At 51.8% G+C, this 19322-nt stretch overlaps 1 protein-coding gene across 16 annotated transcripts in view; it reads right to left on the bottom strand.

Moving 5' to 3' along the window:
- Positions 1–19322, bottom strand: part of ARMC9 (armadillo repeat containing 9) — a 203956-nt gene that overhangs the window by 27141 nt on the left and 157493 nt on the right. For 11 of the 16 annotated variants that reach the window (XM_077957876.1, XM_077957875.1, XM_077957879.1 and 8 more), the window contains 2 exons: positions 13104–13240; positions 8120–8249 (listed from right to left, as the gene is read on the bottom strand). In XM_077957876.1, coding sequence (XP_077814002.1) covers positions 8120–8249; positions 13104–13240 — 267 coding nt within the window. The remainder of the gene's footprint in view (positions 1–8119; positions 8250–13103; positions 13241–19322) is intronic. The other 5 variants (XM_077957877.1, XM_015111334.3, XM_077957884.1 and 2 more) reach the window with 1 other exon arrangement.

The following is a 19322-nucleotide window of genomic DNA, read 5'->3' as shown; positions in this document are numbered from 1 at the left end:
CATCAAATGTGGTGTTTTAATATTATTTGGTTCAAATTTTTATGTTTTACTATTCATATTTTGACATTTTGTGTCATTATTATAATAGTTAACTTATTTTATCATTTTTTTTTTGAAATGGAGTTTTGCTTTTGTTGCCCAGGCTAGAGTGCAATGGTGCGATCTCGGCTCACTGTAACCTCTGCCTCCTGGGTTCAAGTTCTCGTGACTCCCGAGTAGCTGGGATTACAGGCATGCACTAGCACGCCCGGCTAATTTTTGTATTTTTAGAAGAGACGGGGTTTCACAATGTTGGCCAGGCTGGTCTCAAACTCCTGACCTCAGGTGATCCACCCACCTCTGCTTCCCAAAGTGCTGGGATTACAGGTATGAGCCACCGCGCCCGGCCAGTTCACTTATTTTAAATTGTAGTAAAATATCCACAGTATTTACCATCTTTAGCATTTTTAAGTGTAGCCCTGCCATATTTTAAGAAGGAACAACAGAAAACCTAGTAAAAATGACTCACATGAATAGCGGTACTATTCCTGGCAGTGGTAAGGGCAGGGGTTAGTGCTAGGTTAGCCCCAGGACCATCACATGGTCTTGGGGGCAGGGCAGCCAGCACCAGCTAGCCTGGGAGGCAGCCCTCAAAGGCAGCCAGGGCCCCCCAGGGTTGGAGGAGCTGGCTGTGCAAGTCCAGGAGGGATAACTGGCTTCCATATGGCGCCTTAAAGCCAATGGGCAGCAAGGTCAAGTTGCAAGGTCAGGGTCAGCTGAGGTGAGTCCAAAGAAGCCCAGGGAGAGAAAGCCTGGGCAGCAGGGCCCAGGACTACGTGACCTCCCACCCCAAGGATAACCGGAAGAGGACACCGTCTTTTTGGAGAGCAATTTGGCACTGGGTATCAAAGTCCTTATGTGATGGTCATTACAAATAATTTTTTAAAATTTGTTTTGCTTTGTTTTGTTTTGAGACGTAGTCTCGTTCTGTTACCCAGGCTGGAGTGCAGTGGCGTGATCTTGGCTCACTGCAACCTCCACCTCCCTGGTTCAAGCGATTCTCCTGCCTCAGCCTCCCGAGTAGCTGGGACTACAGGCACCTGCCACCACACCCGGCTAATTTTTTTTTTTTTTTTTTTTTTTTTTTGAGACAGAGTCTCGCTCTGTCACCCAGGCTGGAGTGCAGTGGCCGGATCTCAGCTCACTGCAAGCTCCGCCTCCCGGGTTCCCGCCATTCTCCTGTCTCAGCCTCCCGAGTAGCTGGGACTACAGGCGCCCGCCACCTCGCCCGGCTAGTTTTTTGTATTTTTAGTAGAGACGGGGTTTCACCGTGTTAGCCAGGCTGGTCTCGATCTCCTGACCTCGTGATCCGCCCGTCTCGGCCTCCCAAAGTGCTGGGATTACAGGCTTGAGCCACCGTGCCCGGCCTAATTTTTGTATTTTTAGTAGAAAACCCTGGCCAGGGTTTTCACCACGCTGGCCAGGATGGTCTTGATCTCCTGACCTCATGATCCACGCACCTTGGCCTCCCAAAAGTGCTGGGATTACAGGCACGAGCCACCGCGGCTGGCCCAATTTTTAAAATTTTATTATTTTTTTAGAGGTAGGGTTTCGCTAATGTTGCCCAGGCTGGCCTCACACTCCTGGCCTCAAGAGATCCTTCCACCTTGGCCTCCCACAGTGCCAGGATTACAGGCATGAGCCACCATGCCTGGCCCATAATGGTTATTTTTATGGGCCAGGCATGGTGGCCCAATTTGGCTGGGCCATGGTGCCCAGATATTCAGTCAAATATTATTCTAGATGTTTCTGTGAAGTTCTGTTTTGGACAAGATGAACGTTTGAATCAGTGGGCTCGGAGTGAGGCAGATCACCCTCCATAACATGAGTGCCCCATCCAGTCAGCTGAAGGCCATAACAGAAAAAGACTGGCATTCCCTGAGCAAGAAGGGGTTCTGCCAGCTGGTGGCCTTTGGACCTGAACTGCAACTCTCCCCTGACTCTCCAGCCTGCTGGCCTACCCCATCAGATTTTGCACTTACTTGCCAAGCCTCTCCAATCACATGAGTCAATTCCCTAAAATCAGCTTCTCTGCTTCCCTGGAGAGTCCTAACTAATATACCTTAAGCCTGCCCCCCTCTCCCTAGGACATGGCTGTGAGTGGTGGGAATGAGCCTTCTCAGACTGGGGCTCCTGCTGGCTGGCCCCTCCCACTGGCACTGGAGAAAATAGCCCTCGTGGCCAGGCGCGGTGGCTCACGCCTATAATTCCAGCACTTTGGGAAGCCGAGGCGGGTGGATCACCTGAGGTCAGGAGTTCGAGACGAGCCTGGCCAACATAGTGAAACCCCGTCTCTACTAAAAATACAAAAATTAGCTGCGGGTGGTGGTGCATGCCTGTAATCCCAGCTACTCGGGAGGCTGAGGCAGGAGAATCATTTGAACCCAGGTGGTGGAGGTTGCAGTGAGCTGAGATCACACCATTGCACTCCTGGCCAACAGGGCGAGACTTTGTTTCAAAAAAAAAAGAAAGTGGCCCTCAGCAGAGCATCAGGGAGCTGCCCCTTGGCCTGGCAGAGCCCACCCCATGAGGCAGTCTGACCACCTTGGGGGCTGCTGCAGGCGGTGCCTGTGTGGACCTAGGAGGCTAGGCCCCTGCATTGGACGCTCTAGCGGCTCTGGGAAGGATGCAGTGGGAGGTGGGGTGGACGGCTGTTGGTAAGCGTCAGCTGAGCCCCTGGTGGCCTCAGGGCCCGCCATCCCCCCAGCATGGTGAGCTCAGCAGCCTGGAGGCAGCCAGGGGCCAGGGCCAGGAAATGGTGCTGGTCTGGCCCGAGATGAGGCCAGATTAGGGCAGAGCAGAGAAACCATGTGGAAAGGAAGTCCAGGACGGCAGTCACCTATGACATATGGAAAGTCATGTGCCGCAGAAACGCACGGGACTGGGTCCTGGCAAAAACGTAAAGGGTGATATACAGGAAAGTTGGGAGGTGCTCTGCAAGGTAGCTGATTGTTTATTAGAGCAGCCTGGCCCTTATGGGATCTCAGCTTATCAACAGGAACATTGTGTTGAGAGGGAAGAGCCATAACATGCCTCGGGAGATGCTGAGTCTTTCCCTGTGTTTGGAATGCTGCTGAGTCATAATCCGGCTGCTGAGCATCACCCAGCAGAGGATCCTGTGTCCCTTCTGTTTGCATTAAGGCCAAACAAAAGCATTCAGGGCCCCTAGGCGACTCTGCCCAGAGGGTTCGTAACCGGCTCTCAGTTATTGCTGTGGACATTTCATCTGGGTGATGAGAAAACCCAGAAAGGGGCAGAGGTAGGGAAATGGGCCAGAACAGAGTACACCAGATAAAGGCAGACAGGAACCAGCTGCACACATAGCTCCTGTGCCGTGGGCACACATTGGGCAACACGTCTCAAGCTCCTCGGCCTCCTGAGGCTTCATGTGTTGTTTTTCTTTTTTTTCTGAGACACAGTCTCGCTCTGTCACCCAGGCTGGAGTGCAGTGGCACGATCTTGGCTCACTGCAACCTCCGCCTCCTGGGTTCAAGCGATTCTCCTGCCTTAGCCTCCAAAGTAGCTGGGATTACAGGCATGCACCACCATGCCTGGCTAATTTTTGTATTTTTAGTAGAGACAGGGTTTCCCATGTTGGTCAGGCTAGTCTCAAACTCCTGGACCTCAGGGGATCCGCCTGCCTCGGCCTCCCAAAGTGCTGGGATTACAGGCGTGAGTATGTGTTGTTTCTTTAGCTGGATGCATGAATGTGTCACTGGGAGCTGCTGTCCATCCTCAGGGACAAACATGAGGGGAAAGGCATACATGTAGACATATATACAATCTCTTCTCATTTTAAAAATGTCATAGCACTTGCGAAATAATCACTTCTCATCTGTGGCAGGACAGGATCTTTGACATTTGCTTCTGATCGTGTCCTGGGCCTGGGTGCGAGGAGCTCCTCAGACAAAGCCCCCTCCCTCACCTGTCCTCAGGCCACGTGGAGGTGAACTTCCAGGCACAAGCACCCGGCACCCGGCTGGGGCTGCTCTTCTGGAGTGGCAGGGCCATGCTGAGAAGGACCGACAGGTGACAGTCAAGGCAGCCCTGCCATCACCTTCCTGCACATTCCGGGGCGCAAGTCAGCCTCTGTGGACTGACATACTTCGTGGGGAGCACTTGGGCTCTTCGCAGGATATATGCATTTCTTTCTTAATTTAAATACATCTTTAAAGCCTGATCAACACTAGTTTTCTCCTGCTACTTAATCTAAGGAGTCTAAGAAGCTGACCAAGGAAAAGGCAAATTTCACCACGGGGGTTGGGGGAAGGCAGTACGATTGTAGGGTCTGGGCTTTTTTTTTTTTTTTGAGACGGAGTCTCACTCTGTCATCCAGGCTGGAGTGCAGTGGCGCAATCTCAGCTCACTGCAACTTCGGCTTCCCAGTTCAAGCGATTCTCCTGCCTCAGCCTCCCGAGTAGCTGGGACTACAAGCACGGGCCACCACGCCCAGCTAATTTTTGTATTTTTAGTAGAGACAGGGTTTCACCATGTTGGCCAGGATGATCTTTATCTCTTGACCTCGTGGTCCACCCACCTCGGCCTCCCAAAGTGCTGGGATTACAGGTATGAGCCACCACGCCTGGCAGGTCTGGACTTTTATTCCCCAGCCTCCGAGAAAGCAATTTTACAGCAAGACAGTTGCTGGAATTCACTGGAGCAGAGCTTGAGTGGCCATTAGCCTTAAAACACCTGAAAGCTGAGCTAAGTAACCAGTGCTATCATTCAGTCTACCACTGACCCAGGGCCCCACTGTCCCAGGGGCTTCCTGCCCATCTACCAATTCCTCTTCTGGGTGTGAGACCTCACCTGAAAGAGCAAGAGAGCAGAGCTCAGGGAAGTTGAGGGGACAAACGTTCCCCACCAAAGCCATATAGAGAACCACTCTTTCTCCCTTTCTCCCACTTGTTCATCAACAGGTACTCTGACCACCTAGGCCAGGCACAGGAGCACAGCGCAGACGCCCTGCACTCCTGGCACACTCCCTGCAGCCATGCATTTCCTGCACTCCTGGCACACTCCCTGCAGCCATGCATTCCTGGCACACTCCCTGCAGCCATGCATTTCCTGCACTCCTGGCACACTCCCTGCAGCCATGCATTTCCTGCACTCCTGGCACACTCCCTGCAGCCCTGCACTCCTGGCACACTCCCTGCAGCCATGCATTTCCTGCACTCCTGGCACACTCCCTGCAGCCATGCACTCCTGGCACACTCCCTGCAGCCATGCATTTCCTGCACTCCTGGCACACTCCCTGCAGCCATGCACTCCTGGCACACTCCCTGCAGCCATGCACTCCTGGCACACTCCCTGCAGCCATGCATTTCCTGCACTCCTGGCACACTCCCTGCAGCCCTGCATTTCCTGCACTCCTGGCACACTCCCTGCAGCCATGCACTCCTGGCACACTCCCTGCAGCCCTGCATTTCCTGCACTCCTGGCACACTCCCTGCAGCCATGCACTCCTGGCACACTCCCTGCAGCCATGCACTCCTGGCACACTCCCTGCAGCCATGCATTTCCTGCACTCCTGGCACACTCCCTGCAGCCCTGCATTTCCTGCACTCCTGGCACACTCCCTGCAGCCATGCACTCCTGGCACACTCCCTGCAGCCATGCATTTCCTGCACTGCTGGCACACTCCCTGCAGCCATGCATTTCCTGCACTCCTGGCACACTCCCTGCAGCCATGCACTTCCTGAATACCTTGCACACTGTGCACACTCCTGCATGCCCTACATTCCCCGTACACCCAGCAGGCCCTGCACACTCTCTATGCCTGGACACTGTGCTTGTCTCTGAGGCAGTGAGAGGCAGCCACATGACAACACAGTGGGGTCTCCCCACAATCTCACGGAGGGACTCTGGCTCCTGTGAGCCTGGCAGAAGGGCGCGACCCGCACTTTGGGGTCAGGCAGGAGGAAGGGATGCTTAGCTGAGACCTGAATTGGGGCTGAAGTCAGCCTGACAAGAGATGGCCTCTTATCATTTAGAATATTATGGCATTCTAGATGAGGTATACCACATACATATGAGGTATACATATATATATCTCATCTAGAATGCCGTAATATTCCAGATGATGTTGCCAGTGAGGGAGGAAGGGGGAGATGGAACAACTTGTACTTCTCCCTCTTTCAATCCTATTCTTCCTCACACTGAACCCCCAGGCTTAAAATGCGAGTTGGCTTTAGTGACTGACACCAAGGGGAGGGCACTTCTAGGCTGGACCCTGAGGGGTCTTTGTGCCCAACAGAATCTCGGGGGGCCAGTGAGGCAACCCTGCTTGATGTAATGAGGTCTCTCGGGGTCGGCTGCCTACCTACTGTGAAAACAGTTATTTCTGGGGAGAGAGGGCTGTCCCAGTGGAGAGCCTCAGAAATGAACTCAGCATTTGCAGGAAGTAAAAAGAAGCGGCCTACACTGGAAGGGCACGTTTGGCCTGGCTGAACCGCAGGGGAGGATCCAGTCTGGACTGGCGGCATGAGAGAGCTTTGGCCCACCCCTCAGTGGTCTCTCATTTTGAGTCCCCATTTCAGGGGGATGCTGAGAGCCTGAGAACCCCTGGTCTGGCAGATGAGCTCCTCTTCAGCCACAGAGAGAGGGGAGGCCCAGGTAGGGGTGGTGGGTCCCTGGGTCCCCAGGCAGGTTGGCAGTGGGACTGGAGGAGTCCAGGGGCTTGGCACCTCCCCCAGTAATGCGGCCACCTTTGACACCTCTGCTTCTTGGCCAGCACTGTCCCCACCCTTCCCTAGCCCAGGTCCTAAAGTCCTTCCCATCCTTCCCACAGTTCCAATTTCGGCTTCTAGCCCATCCCCACCCAAGGAAGCTCAGCACACTCGTCTGCACCCCCTTTCTCCTGCATCCTCCTCCTGTCTGCCACTCCCCATTGATTTCTCCTCCTGCCTCTTTCTCTCTCTCTGATTTTCCCCACCAGTGGGTGCAGGTTCTGCTCGGTCTTCCTGCCTGTCCTCTCCCGGGGCCCCCAGAACTAAGCTGAGCCTGCTCCAGCCCCGTATTTCACCCCAGGAGGTTGGCTTCCTTCATGGCCAGGAGGAAGTGGTGAGAGGCAGCTGGCGTGCCTGGTGGTCAGGGACACGCAGCGTCTAAGACCCAGGCCAGGCCCCTCTCCCTGAACAGGTTTCTCCAGATCCAAAAGAAAGAGCTGGCGAGATTGGAAAGGTCCTTTCTAGACCCTAAAGAAGGCCTAATAACCCACAGGGCCAGTCTGTGCTCACGTGGTACAGTGGAAGAGAGAACACCGTTAATAACCCACAGGGCCAGTCTGTGCTCACGTGGTACAGTGGAAGAGAGAACACCGTTAATAACCCATAGGGCCAGTCTGTGCTCACGTGGTACAGTGGAAGAGAGAACACCGTTAATAACCCACAGGGCCAGTCTGTGCTCATGTGGTACAGTGGAAGAGAGAACATCGTTCTGTTTTTCTTCTGCTTGGGGGTCCAGTTTCTTCTTCTTTTTTTTCATTTATTTATTTATTTATTTATTTATTTATTTATTTATTTGAGACAGGGTCTCACTATGTTGCCCAGGCTAGTTTCCAATTCCTGGGCTCAAGCAATCTTCCTGCTGCCTTGGCCTCCCAAAGTGCTGGGATTATAGGCGTGCGCCACCATACCCTGGCCTGGAGGCCCAGTTTCTGTTTCAGGCAGTGGCCTCTGAGCCAAACCATTTACTCACCTCCTTCTCCATCTTTCTGCCCTCCAGCCCACCTCCTCCAAATGCAAAAAGCTAAGACAGGACACTGTCCTTAAGTCACCCCATCACACAGCCCCGGACATGTCCGTCTGGCAGTTCTGAAAACTGGTCCTGTGGGCATGCTTCTGAGTGCCGTGTCCTTCCCGTCTGCCTGACAGCTCTCAGGCAGCACAGCCCTCCGAGGGTGGCCAGGAGTGGTAGCTGCACTTCACCGGGAATCTTGACGCTGCTCCTTGGCTTCCCCTGTCAGATGGTGGGCCTCAGAGGAGCCTTCCAAGTCTCCTGGGTGCTCTGCATCCGGTGTGGGGCACCCACTCCCAGAGCACTGAGAGTAAGGTTCGAGGTCTAGTGACATCCCCCTTACCTGGTGGTCTCTCCACTGCCTGGGTCCTGGGGCGCCTCCCTTGGCTGGCGGGAGGTCCCCGTGGGGGCCGGATGAGGCTCCTCCTGGCGTGCTCTTGGGAGCCACTCTCCTGGCTTGGCGTTGATGGCTGCTGGGGAGGAGGAGAGGAAGTTCAGTCCACATCTGCTGTGGAGCCCCTCTAAGGATGCCCTCTCCTGGGCTGGGCTGGAAAGCCAAGAAAAGCACACACCCCAGGCCAGGCCCTGCGGGCTCCCTGGCGCCTGTGGCTTGGGATACTTGTTTACTCGTGCAGCCGGGAACTTGCCAGGCAGCGGGGGATGGCAGGCACACCGCTGGCGGCAACAGGCACGGCCCAGGGAGGTGCAGATCACCCTGGCCGCTCAGCCTTCCTGGCACCCCTCAGCCTCTGGAAAGCCCGCAGAACAACGAATTGTCTCCCTGGGCCATGGCTACGCACCTCCAGATGAAATGTGGAGGCACATTTGCTTATCTGAAACTCAAATGTAACTGGGTGGCATGTAGTTTTATCTGCTAAAACCAACAACCTGAGAGGTAGGGTGCTCCTCACTGAGCAGCCCAAGGCTCCTTAATGCTGAACCCCTAAGTACACCCGGGGTGGCCAGGAAGTGCCCTCACTCCCAATGACTGGTGCCGTAGCTAATGCCCACCCGGAACCAGGCCACCTGGGATACACAGGAGCCCTTCACGGGGAAGCAGATGGAGAATCCTAGAGAGCATCATAGCATATGGAGGGCTCCCCAATGGCCTGGGGACAGATATTGCTGCATCTCAGATGCCACGTACCCCTTCTCCCACCCCACCTCTCCTCTTCTCCTACAGCTGAGGGGGGCCATGTCACTGCTGCAGTGACTGTGACAGAGACTGCATCCGCAACTCCCTTAGGCCGAGCTCCTCTCAGCTCTTTCATTTTAGAAGCAGCTCTGCGGCTTTGCAATGTGATCTATTTAATCTTAAATATAAAGGGATCTTCCCTGCAGGTTTCCCTGTAGCAAGGGGCTTTGACTTCCAGATAATTCTCTTTTGACCCAAACGAGAACCTATTTCTGATACCAGAACCCAGCGGGTGGCACTGGGCGGTCTCCACCTGTATCTGGGTCTAGAAATAGAGCTTCAGGACAGGTGGCACCTGCTCCATGTGCTTAGAATAAGGCCAGGAGACAAAGCATAGGTGTACAAGAGAATACTTGAGTGAAGTCACACTGAACTGCTGGGCTACACGCAGGGGAACCCCATTACAACGCGTGGAGTCACAAAGCTGTGCCCACGTCAGGCAAGTCCTCTAGGACCAGGATCAGGAGCTTCCCAGGGCGTGTGAGGGTAGGGGACGGGGTGGTCATAAAAAGGAGGAACTGAGCTGGAGTGTCCTGAGACCGTGAGGTGGTCCTGGTTCAACTGTCCCATTCTCCTCTCCTACTTCCTCCAGCACAGGACACACTGCAGACTTTCAGAGGTCCCACCGAGACCAGCCGAGCATGGTGGCTCACGCCTGTAATCTCAGCACTTTGGGAGGCCGAGGCAGGCAGCTTGAGGTCAGGAGTTTGAGACCAGCCTGGCCAACATGGTGAAACCCTGTCTCTACTAAAAATACAAAAATTAGCCGGGTATGGTAACACATGCCTGTAATCCCAGCTATTCAGGAGGGTGAGGCAGAGGAATCACCTGAACCTGGGAGGCAGAGTTTGCAGTGAGCCAAGATCGCACCACTGCACTCCAGCCTGGGCGAGAGAGCGAGACTCCATCTCAAACAAAACAAAACAAAACAAAACAAAACAAAACAAGAGACTCCCTAACTATGAGAGCCAGGAGCCAGGAGATGGGGCAGCCATGGGTGTGCACGGGGGGCTTCCTGGGACAGTAGTATCTCTTGCCTGCTGGTCCATTTCAGACAGGGCTGGGCATTTTAACTCCCAGGGCTATGAAGTCCCAAGGCATGTGATTTTGATATTGAAGATAGTCCCGGTTGGTGGGGAAATGAGAATAGCTTTCCTCAGGCCAATGTTTTGCAAAATGCTAAGCCATATTATTGGCCTTTTCCCTTGGGAACTATTTCCTCCTGGCATTTGGGGCTGCGTCTTTTGCCTAGAATGTTCTTTCTGGCCCTGCGTTCAACCGATCAAGCAGTCTGAGGGTCCAACAGGTTCCCCCTCATGAGTTTTCCCTGCAGTGCTGACTGAACACAAAGCACAAAGGCTCTTCCTCAAGAAACTCAACGTGAAGGTGGGGGTTTCCACGGGGTCTCTGGGTGGGGCGTTAGTTCCCAGCACAGGCCAGACTCGGCAGCGAGCTGTGTGCAAGGAGACCTGTGGGGAGTACTGCCTGGCGCCAGGATGGGCCTGGGGCAAGGTGAGCGAGAGAAGAGAAGTGGAGGGGGCCCCATGCCTGTAATCCCAGCACTTCGGGAGGCTGAGGTGGGAGGATCGCTTGAGCCCAGGGGTTCAAGACTAGCCTGGGCAGCACAGAGACACCTCTCTCTACAATCAATCAATCTATCTATCTATCAATCAATTGAAGTGGAGGGGAGGGATGGAGAAGCAGGACTGCCTGGAGGAAGTCAGAGCAAGCTCCTGAGCAGGGAAGGAATGAAACAGAAGGCAGCGTGGCTCAGGGGTGCCCACGCCCAGCCCAGCACTGCCCGCTCTCTGCTCTCCCTGATGCTCATCCCCCTCCACATCACTCATCCCCTGGCTTAACGGGCTTAATCGCAGTCCCCTTATCTGCAGAGCCCAGACGGAGCACAGAAGCAGAGGCCTGTTTGCCATCTATCCCTTAGGCGGAGGCAGGTGACAGGATAGGGAGAGGGGCAGGGAGGCCAACCGGGGAGACGCAGCAGGCCGTGGGCAGGCCTGTCTGAAAGAAAGTAACTCAGAATGGGAGTCTACTCCAGGCATGGCAAAGGCTTACTCATGACCTAGAGGAAACTTCACCTGGGGCTTGGTTTTTCCAAAGGAAGAACTTTTTGTCAAGTAAAAGGATTTTAAAGGAGACTAAGAGGGTCAGGCATGATGGCTCATGCCTGTAATCCCAGTGCTTTGGGAGGCTCAGGCGGGAGGATTACTTGAGACTAGGAGTTCAAGACTAGCCCAGGCAACAGAAAAACTCCATCTTTACAAAAAATTTAAAGAAAACAAAACTTTGCTTGGCATGGTGGTGCATCTGTAGTGCCAGCTACTCAGGAGGCTGAAGTGGGAGGATCGCTTAGGCACAGGAATGTGAGGCTGCAATGAGCTATGTATGATTGGCCACTGCACGCCAGCCTGGGGGACAGAGTGAGACCTTGTCTCAAAATAAAATAAAATAAAGTAAAATAAAATAAAATAAAGTAAAATAAAATAAAATAGGAGGACTAGGGGTGTTGGCCTGAGGCTCAGAGCGGGCCTGGCAGGACCAGGGAGGGTAGCGACTATTCCTGGTCTCTGGCAGGTGGAGAAGAGCAGGGCGGGGGGTCAGTGTCCTGGGTCCCAGCCAGGCTGAGCCAATAGGAGCAGGCCTGAAGGAGGGATACTCAGAACACAGTCTCAGCATTTGGGGCAGGTTAATGGGGGCATCGACAGCAGGATTTGGGAAGAGCACTGCTCTGGCTCCAGCTGGTCCAACTGGGGGCGCTGGTGGGCAGCTGCTGCCTCCCTAGGAAGCAGCACTGGCAACCACCCATGACCACCAAGGCTGAGTCTCCTGGTGGGTGCCCACCCTGTTCATGCAAGGACCCGGAATGTGCCTGGGCCCAGACTTTGTCAGGGCTCAAGTAAACTGCTCTTGAAAAGAACAATAACGTGAACACTGCAGCAGCCGCTCCTTGGCCTTTTCCATCCATGCCAACCTCAAGTGCCTCCGCTCTGCAGGTAACAGCATGGCAGCTTCCCAAAGGCACGTCCAATCAGTGCAAAAATAAAGGGCCTCTTAGTGGTCATTTTGGTAAAGCAAGGATGTTACTGCTACGTTACCCTGAATGTACTGTGGAGCCTTTTAGGAAGTCCAGGCCTAAGAATTTGAAATCAGTTTTAACTCAATGGCATTCAGTCAAACTGGCAAAACTTGTTAGACGCCCCCTAAGACCTCCACCCTGACAGCAGAAATCTCTGGAGAAATTACTAAGCTGCTCACCTTTAGAGAGCACACGAATATTGACAGCTCTAGTAAAGCACGGGCAAAATAACTGATGATCAATGCTGGCAAAACCTCTGAAACTGCTCACCACCAAGAGACCCAGGGTCCCACATAACCCAGCCACTGCTGACTCGTCACTGGCTACCGCTCTGCACCTGGGTCTGGAAGCGTCTGAATCCAATTGTGAGCAGATGCAAGTTCTCAGATGTTTCTCAGACAGGAATCCAACCCGTTCCTCTGTTGTTTTTCCTACTCAAATGGAAATTAGAGTCTTATCTGAACTGCTCATAATCCTTTTAATTTCCTTTCAAAAATTAAAAAAAAATACTTTGTACATTTCTGATTCAAAGCATATATATTTTTTCTGGCATCTAAAAAATACTTTTATCTCCCATCAGCCTCTGGTTAACTCAGCTGGAAGTTTCAAACGCGTTTGGATCCCAGAGTTGTTTGTGCTTTTAGTTGCACATTTCTGCCTCGGTCCAGCCTTCCAGCAGGCGGCTGGCCTCCTCTGCACCAGAATCTGAGCTACCAGAACCAGGGATTCTGAGCTACATCAGCCTGGGATTTCTCCTCTGAAGTTTCATATTAAAGCCGGCTTTCACCAGTCAGAAATCTTGCCCCAGGAGCTCCCAGACAGGACAGCAGGCAGTGCTCCGAGAAGGGGACGCAGAGGACCAGCCCAGCGTGGGTCTGGCTGTGGGCTGGGAATCCCATGAGCCTCTGTGACACAGGGCTGTGGCTGAGACCAGAGGACTTCCCGGGAGCAGGTGTGTGTCTGCCACTCCTGCTGCTGTTTCGCGTGGGTTCTAGACATCACAGTTCCAGAACTGACCCGACGTGCTGCCCGTGTTCTTACATGAAGAGGAGACGCGGGACTCCGGGGTGCTGGGCTTGCCCTCCCTGTAGACAGCCTCGTGAGGGTTTGGCAGGGCCTGCGGGTGGCTGTTTGTGGGGTGTTGGGCTGTCTGGGGAGGTGTGTGATGGTCTTCCAGCCTGGAGAAAAACATGAAAAACGGTATTAAGTACAGCCAGCCAGGAGATTCGGGCCGCCAAATGCTGTGCAGCATCACAAATACAGGAGGGGGTGGTGCCTCAAAGTCCTGTTAAACCATCATTGGCATATCAGACCTTTTAAAGGGTCTTGGCAGGAGCCAGGAGGCTGACCCTGTGAGGCAGTAGCCTCCTCTTGCTCCTGTTAGCCCCCTTCTGTATTCACAGTGATACATGGCGTGTTGTATTCCTAACACACAATTATGTCTTACCACTCTGGGTGACATGGGGCCATGACATTTCAAGCAAACAACGTAAGGCACCGATCTCCTGGTTTTCTCCAAGGATTAAGCATATGAATGAAGGGATGAATCCAACCAGAGAAGACATAACAAGTCATGTCAGCCGTGGCAAGTGTTGGCCAAGAACAAGACTGAAGAATTTTCTTCTTTTTTTTTTTTTTCTTAGAGACAGGGTTTCACTCTGTTGCCTAGGCTGGGGTGCCATGGTGCAACCACAGCTCACTGCACCCTTGACCTCCCAGGCTCAAGTGATCCTCCCATCTCAGCCTCTGGAGTAGCTGGGACTACAGATGGGCGCCTCCACACTCAACTGATTTTTAAATTTTTTGTAGAGACAAGGTCTCTCTATGTTGCCAGGACTGGTCTCGAACTCCTGGGCTCAAGCAATTCTCTCACCGTGGCCTCCCAAAGTGCTGGGATTGCAGGCGTGAGCCACTGTGACTGGCCTAGAACTTACTTTCTTATAACACTACCTAAAGGATGTGTGCAGAACAACTTCTTTGCAGTGTCTAATGTTGGCACCCAAGCTGGGGGAGACACCCTCGCCCAGCAGGCAAGCGCTGAGAGCTTCATGCACCAGATCCAGCCAGATGCGAGGGCCAGCTGGCTGGGACAGCCTCATTGGGTCAGCCTTGACCACAGATCCCCGAGGAAGGCCCTCTAGTTATCTATAAGGCAATGGAGCACTCGCTCCCCCTTCAACAAGGAGATACGGGCCACCTACGCCAACAAGGGCTCAGTGGGGGGCACACAACAAGCTCGTGCCTGCCTAGGGCTGGGCCCTGCAAATGGCTGTTCTTGAATGTCAATTTCATATGTCTGGCTGGGCGTGGTGGCTCACGCCTGTAATCCCAGCACTTTGGGAGGCCGAAGAGGGCAGATCACTTGAGGTCAGGAGTTCGAGACCAGCTTGGCCAACATGGTGAAACTCCATCTCTACTAAAAATACAACAATTAGCCAGACGTGGTGGCGTATGCCTGTAGTCCCAGCTACTCAAGAGGCTGAGGCAGGAGAATCACTTGAGCCAGGAAGGTGGAGGTTGCTGTGGGCCAACATTGTGCCATTGTACTCCAGCCTGGGCAACAGAGTGAGACTCTGTCTCAAAAAAAAAAAAAAAAGAAAGAAAGAAAAAAAACTTCACGTGGCTCAACCCAACACCAAAGATAAGGAGACATGTAACCACCCTGAGGTGGGCAGGAAAGTCTTCCCAAGGTGGGCGATCAGTCTTTTTTTTTTAAATAGAGACAAGGTCTCACTGTGTTGCCATGGCTAGTTTTGAACTGAGCTCAAGTAATCCTCCCACCTCGGCCTCCCAAAGTCCTAGGATTACAGGCGTGAGCCACCACACTCCTAGCCAACTCGGTTTTGAACTCTTGAGTTGGGGTTTGCCAGGTGCCAGAAGAGGGAAGGTTTTCCAGCAGAAGTAACACCATGAGCAAGGTGAAGAGGGGAGAAATATCTATACATCTATATATGGTGTGTGTGTGTGTATACATATATATATTTGTGCTGCATTGTTACAGAAAGATGTAAAAAATCAGAAAATATGGATGCCCCCTACCTCCCTTTCCTGAAAAGACCTGTGCGACAGTAGCGTGGAAGGGGCAGGGTGTCCTGGGGGGCTCTGATGCTTGTGGCAGGGGTGTCAATTGAGAAGCACCCTGTAAGGCCAGAATTTAAACTTGAACCCCAAGTAATGGAGAACCAAAGGAATGACGTTCCCTGCTAGAAAGATCATTCCGTCCACAGTTGTGGAAGGTGGACGGTGGCAGGGAGCACTGTTAGGAGGACCTCCCCGAGCCGTGAAGGCCGGTGGCGGGCAGGACGGGGTGGGAGGAGCGTGCAAACCTGCTGGACTCTGGCTTGGCTGTTTGCGGGCACTCATGCCATGCCCTGAAGCAGGGGACTCAGATGGCAGCTGTGTTGGTCTAGGAAATGCTGAATTGGGGGTGCTGTAGGCACATATCTGGGCTGAGTGTGGGTGTCATCAGTGAGTAGTGGAAACTAGGGAACAGGCAGGATGGAGTGAGGGCCTTCGATGGGGCCTCTGGAGAGGAAGGGGGTAAGAGGCCGAGGCCAGCACATGGGGACTGGGGTGGAATGACTCCCAGGAGGGGTCACCAGCCGGCAACTGAAAGAGCGGGGACAATGTGCCCTGAGTGTCCTCGGGGTTGGAAACTGGAAGGTCATCTGTGGTCTTGGCAGAAATACCCTCTGGAAGTCATCGCCTGGCCACAGAGGGCTGAGTGGAGAGGAAGATGGGGCAGGGACACAGCCAGAGAGGGTCTGAGAGGAAGGGAGGCAGAGCCCCAGGGCCTGTCGAGAGGCCCGAGGAAGGCAGCAGGAGGGGAGGATGAAGACAGAGCAAAGGATGTATTCAGGGATTGCACAGAGATCGGGGAGACAGAAGGATCTGGAACCCACGCAGGGGGCAGGGTTGGTTGGGAAGAAAATGGCCAGGGAGGTGCAGCTGATGCTAGGCTGAGGTGGGGTAGGAGGGTCCCCATTGCACAGGGCAAATATGTTTATCTGCAACCTTTTTTTTCCTCGATTATAAAGCCAGTAAGTGTTTATCATGAAAAATTAGGTAAATATAGAGAATATATACATGACCTGCCCTCCCAATATCTAAGCACAACCACTTAACATTTGATTTTTTAAAAAATTTTAAAAATATGCAAATACACACTTAAAAATACTAGCTTGGGTTCATTCTAAATGGCTAGCATGCTATATTCACACCATTCTATAATTTGCTTTTTCACTTAGCTATGTATTGTGAGGCTCTTCCCATGTCATTCAATATTTTTCTAAAACATCATCTTCAGTACTCTTTTGTGTGAATATATCATAATTTACATAACCAGCCTCCTATTTTGGGAATGTAATTTCTTTCTTTTTTTTTTTGAGATGGAGTCTCACTCTGTTGCCTAGGCTGGAGTACAGTGGCGTGATCTCGGCTCACTGCAATCTCAGCCTCCCTGGTTCAAGCGATTCTCCTGCCTCAGCCTTCCAAGCAGCTGGGATTACAGGCACCCACCACCACACCCGGCTAATTTTTGTATTTTATTTATTTATTTATTTATTTTGGAGGTGGAGTCTCGCTCTGTTGCCCAGGCTGGAATGCAGTAGCACGATCTTGGCTCACTGTAAGCTCTGCCTCCTGGGTTCACACCATTCTCCTGCCTCAGCCTCCCTAGTAGCTGGGACTACAGGCGCCCGCCACCACGCCCAGCTAATTTTTTGTATTTTTAGTAGAGACAGGGTTTCACCGTGTTAGCCAGGATGGTCTCGTTTTCCTGACCTTGTGATCTGCCCGTCTCGGCCTCCCAAAGTGCTGGGATTACAGGCGCGAGCCATCGTGCCCGGCCAAATTTTTGTATTTTTAGTAGAGACGGGGATTCACCATCTTGGCCAGGCTGGTCTGGAACTCCTGACCTCGTGATCCACCCACCTCGACCTCCCAAACTGCTGGGATTACAGGTGTGAGCCATCACGCCCGGCCTGGGAATGTAATATCTAATTTTATGAATAATATTGCAACAAATAACCTTGTGTGTGCTTATATATCGATATCTATTTGTATCTATCTATCTACCTATCTATCTACCTATCTATCTACCTATCTATCTATCTATCTATCTATCTATCTATCTATCTATCTATCTATCTATCCTGTGAACATCTGATTACTTCTCAGTATAAAATCCTAGCAGCCTGGGCGACAAGAGCCAGACTCTTGTCTCCAAAAAAAAAAAAAAAGTCGTAGCAGTGGAATTACTGATTCCAAAAGTACTAGTGGCCAGGCTGGGCATAGTGGCTCACACCCGTAATCCCAGCACTATGGAAGGCGGAGGTAGGAGGATTGCTTGAGCTCAGGAGTTCAAGACTAGGCAACATAGTGAGACTCTGTCTCTACAAAAAATTAAAAATTCAGCCAGATGTGGTGGCGCATGCCTGTGGTCCCAGTTACCTGGGAGGCTGAGGTGGGAGGATGGTTTGAGCCCAGGAGGTCAAGGCTGCAGTGAGCTGTGATTGTGCCACTATACTCCAGCTGGGGTGACAGAGCCAGATGCTGTCTCAAAACAAAACAAAACCAAAACAGTCCTGGTATTCTGAATGTGTACAATACATACTGTCATAGTCCTCAAGAGGACTAAGATTCTAGATTTATCCACACTCCTGGCAACGGGATTCCAGAGGGTGCTGGTGGTGAAGGAAGGGTCATAATTTTTTTTTTTTTGTTTTGGTTAGGAATATTTATGTACTTAGTGGTTCACCAAGTATATAATAACTCCAAATCAGTAAACACAAATGTCAGAAACGGTAGCATGGCTATATAAATTATGGTGTAAATATAATATAAATCATTAAATCTTCTTTTGCAGGATGTTCAACAATGCAAAAGAAAACAAACAAAATTCAAACTGCAAACAAACCATATACACATGTAGACACATACACAAACACTGAAAGGTTTTTCGTTTGCTGAAAATATATGTAGGAAAAAAACTACACTAAACGTAACGCACTAAAATGATGATCACAATTCTGTCTGGCTGCTGGAATAAATAGTTTTTATTTTCTTTATATTTACTTGTTCCATACATGTTTTTGACTACAAGTAACAAAAGTTCAACACCACTGGTTTAAACGGTAAGGGAAATGTAATATTCAACATAAACAGAATTCCAGAGGTAGCGAGTACAGGGTGGGGAATGCGAAGCTGAGTGACTTTGCTGCAGATCCGGGTTCTCTCCGCTGGGTTTCCCTGGCCTTCCTGGTGTGGTTTTGCTTTTGTTTTTAGAATTGTCACTTTGTGGCCGGGCGCAGTAGCTCATGCCTGTAATCCCAGCACTTTGGGAGGCCAAGATGGGCAGATCACGAGATCAGGAGATGGAGACCATCCTGGCTAACACAGTGAAACCCCGTCTCTACTAAAAATACAAAAAATTAGCTGGGCGTGGTGGCGGGCTCCTGTAGTCCCAGCTACTCGGGAGGCTGAGGCAGGAGAATGGCGGGAACCCAGGAGACGGAGCTTGCAGTGAGCCGAGATTGTGCCACTGCACTCCAGCCTGGGTGACAGAGCGAGACTCCGTCTCAAGAAAAAAAAAAAAAAAGAATTGTCACTTTTGTGCAAATAGGATTGCTGCAGGACCTCCAAGCATAGCATCTCAAGCAACAGTCAAAGACCAAAAGGGGAAAAGAAAGTACAGAATTTCTCAAGCCCTTCATAGAAGTTGGAAAATCTTAGATCCCATGGCTGGAATGGATTGCATGCCCATTGAAATCATCATTGACAAGGGGAGTTAAATTTAAAACACTGGGCTAAATTAATCAAATCCAACCTCCAGGGCTGAGAATGGGTCTTAACCTTCCCTGAAGAACATGCTCACCCATTCGAAGTTTCTTTTCTTTTCTTTTTTTTTTTTTTTGAGATGAGGGTCTCACTTTGTTGCCCAGGCTGGAGAGCAGTGGCACAATCACAGCTCACAGGAGCCACGACCTCTGGGACTGAAGCAATGCTCCTGCCTCAACCTCCCAAAGTGCTGGGATTGCAGGTGTGAGCCACCACGCCTGGCCTCAGGTTTCTCCTAGCAAGGAAATACATCAAACAAGATCTAAAGAAATGGAGAGTCGTCCTGTACTTCCACACAGGATGGCTGTATTCATTTTCTACTGCTGTTCTAACAAAGCACCATAATTTTTTTATGTTTTAATTTTTAAGGCCAGGCACAGTGACTCATGCCTGTAATCCCAGCATTTTGGGAGGCTGAGGCAG

This window comes from Macaca mulatta, chromosome 12 (genome assembly GCF_049350105.2).
Source record: "Macaca mulatta isolate MMU2019108-1 chromosome 12, T2T-MMU8v2.0, whole genome shotgun sequence".
In the NCBI taxonomy this organism is placed as follows: Eukaryota; Metazoa; Chordata; class Mammalia; order Primates; family Cercopithecidae; genus Macaca; species Macaca mulatta.
Note: the sequence above shows the minus strand (reverse complement) of the source record. Positions and strands in the feature narration are given on the sequence as shown.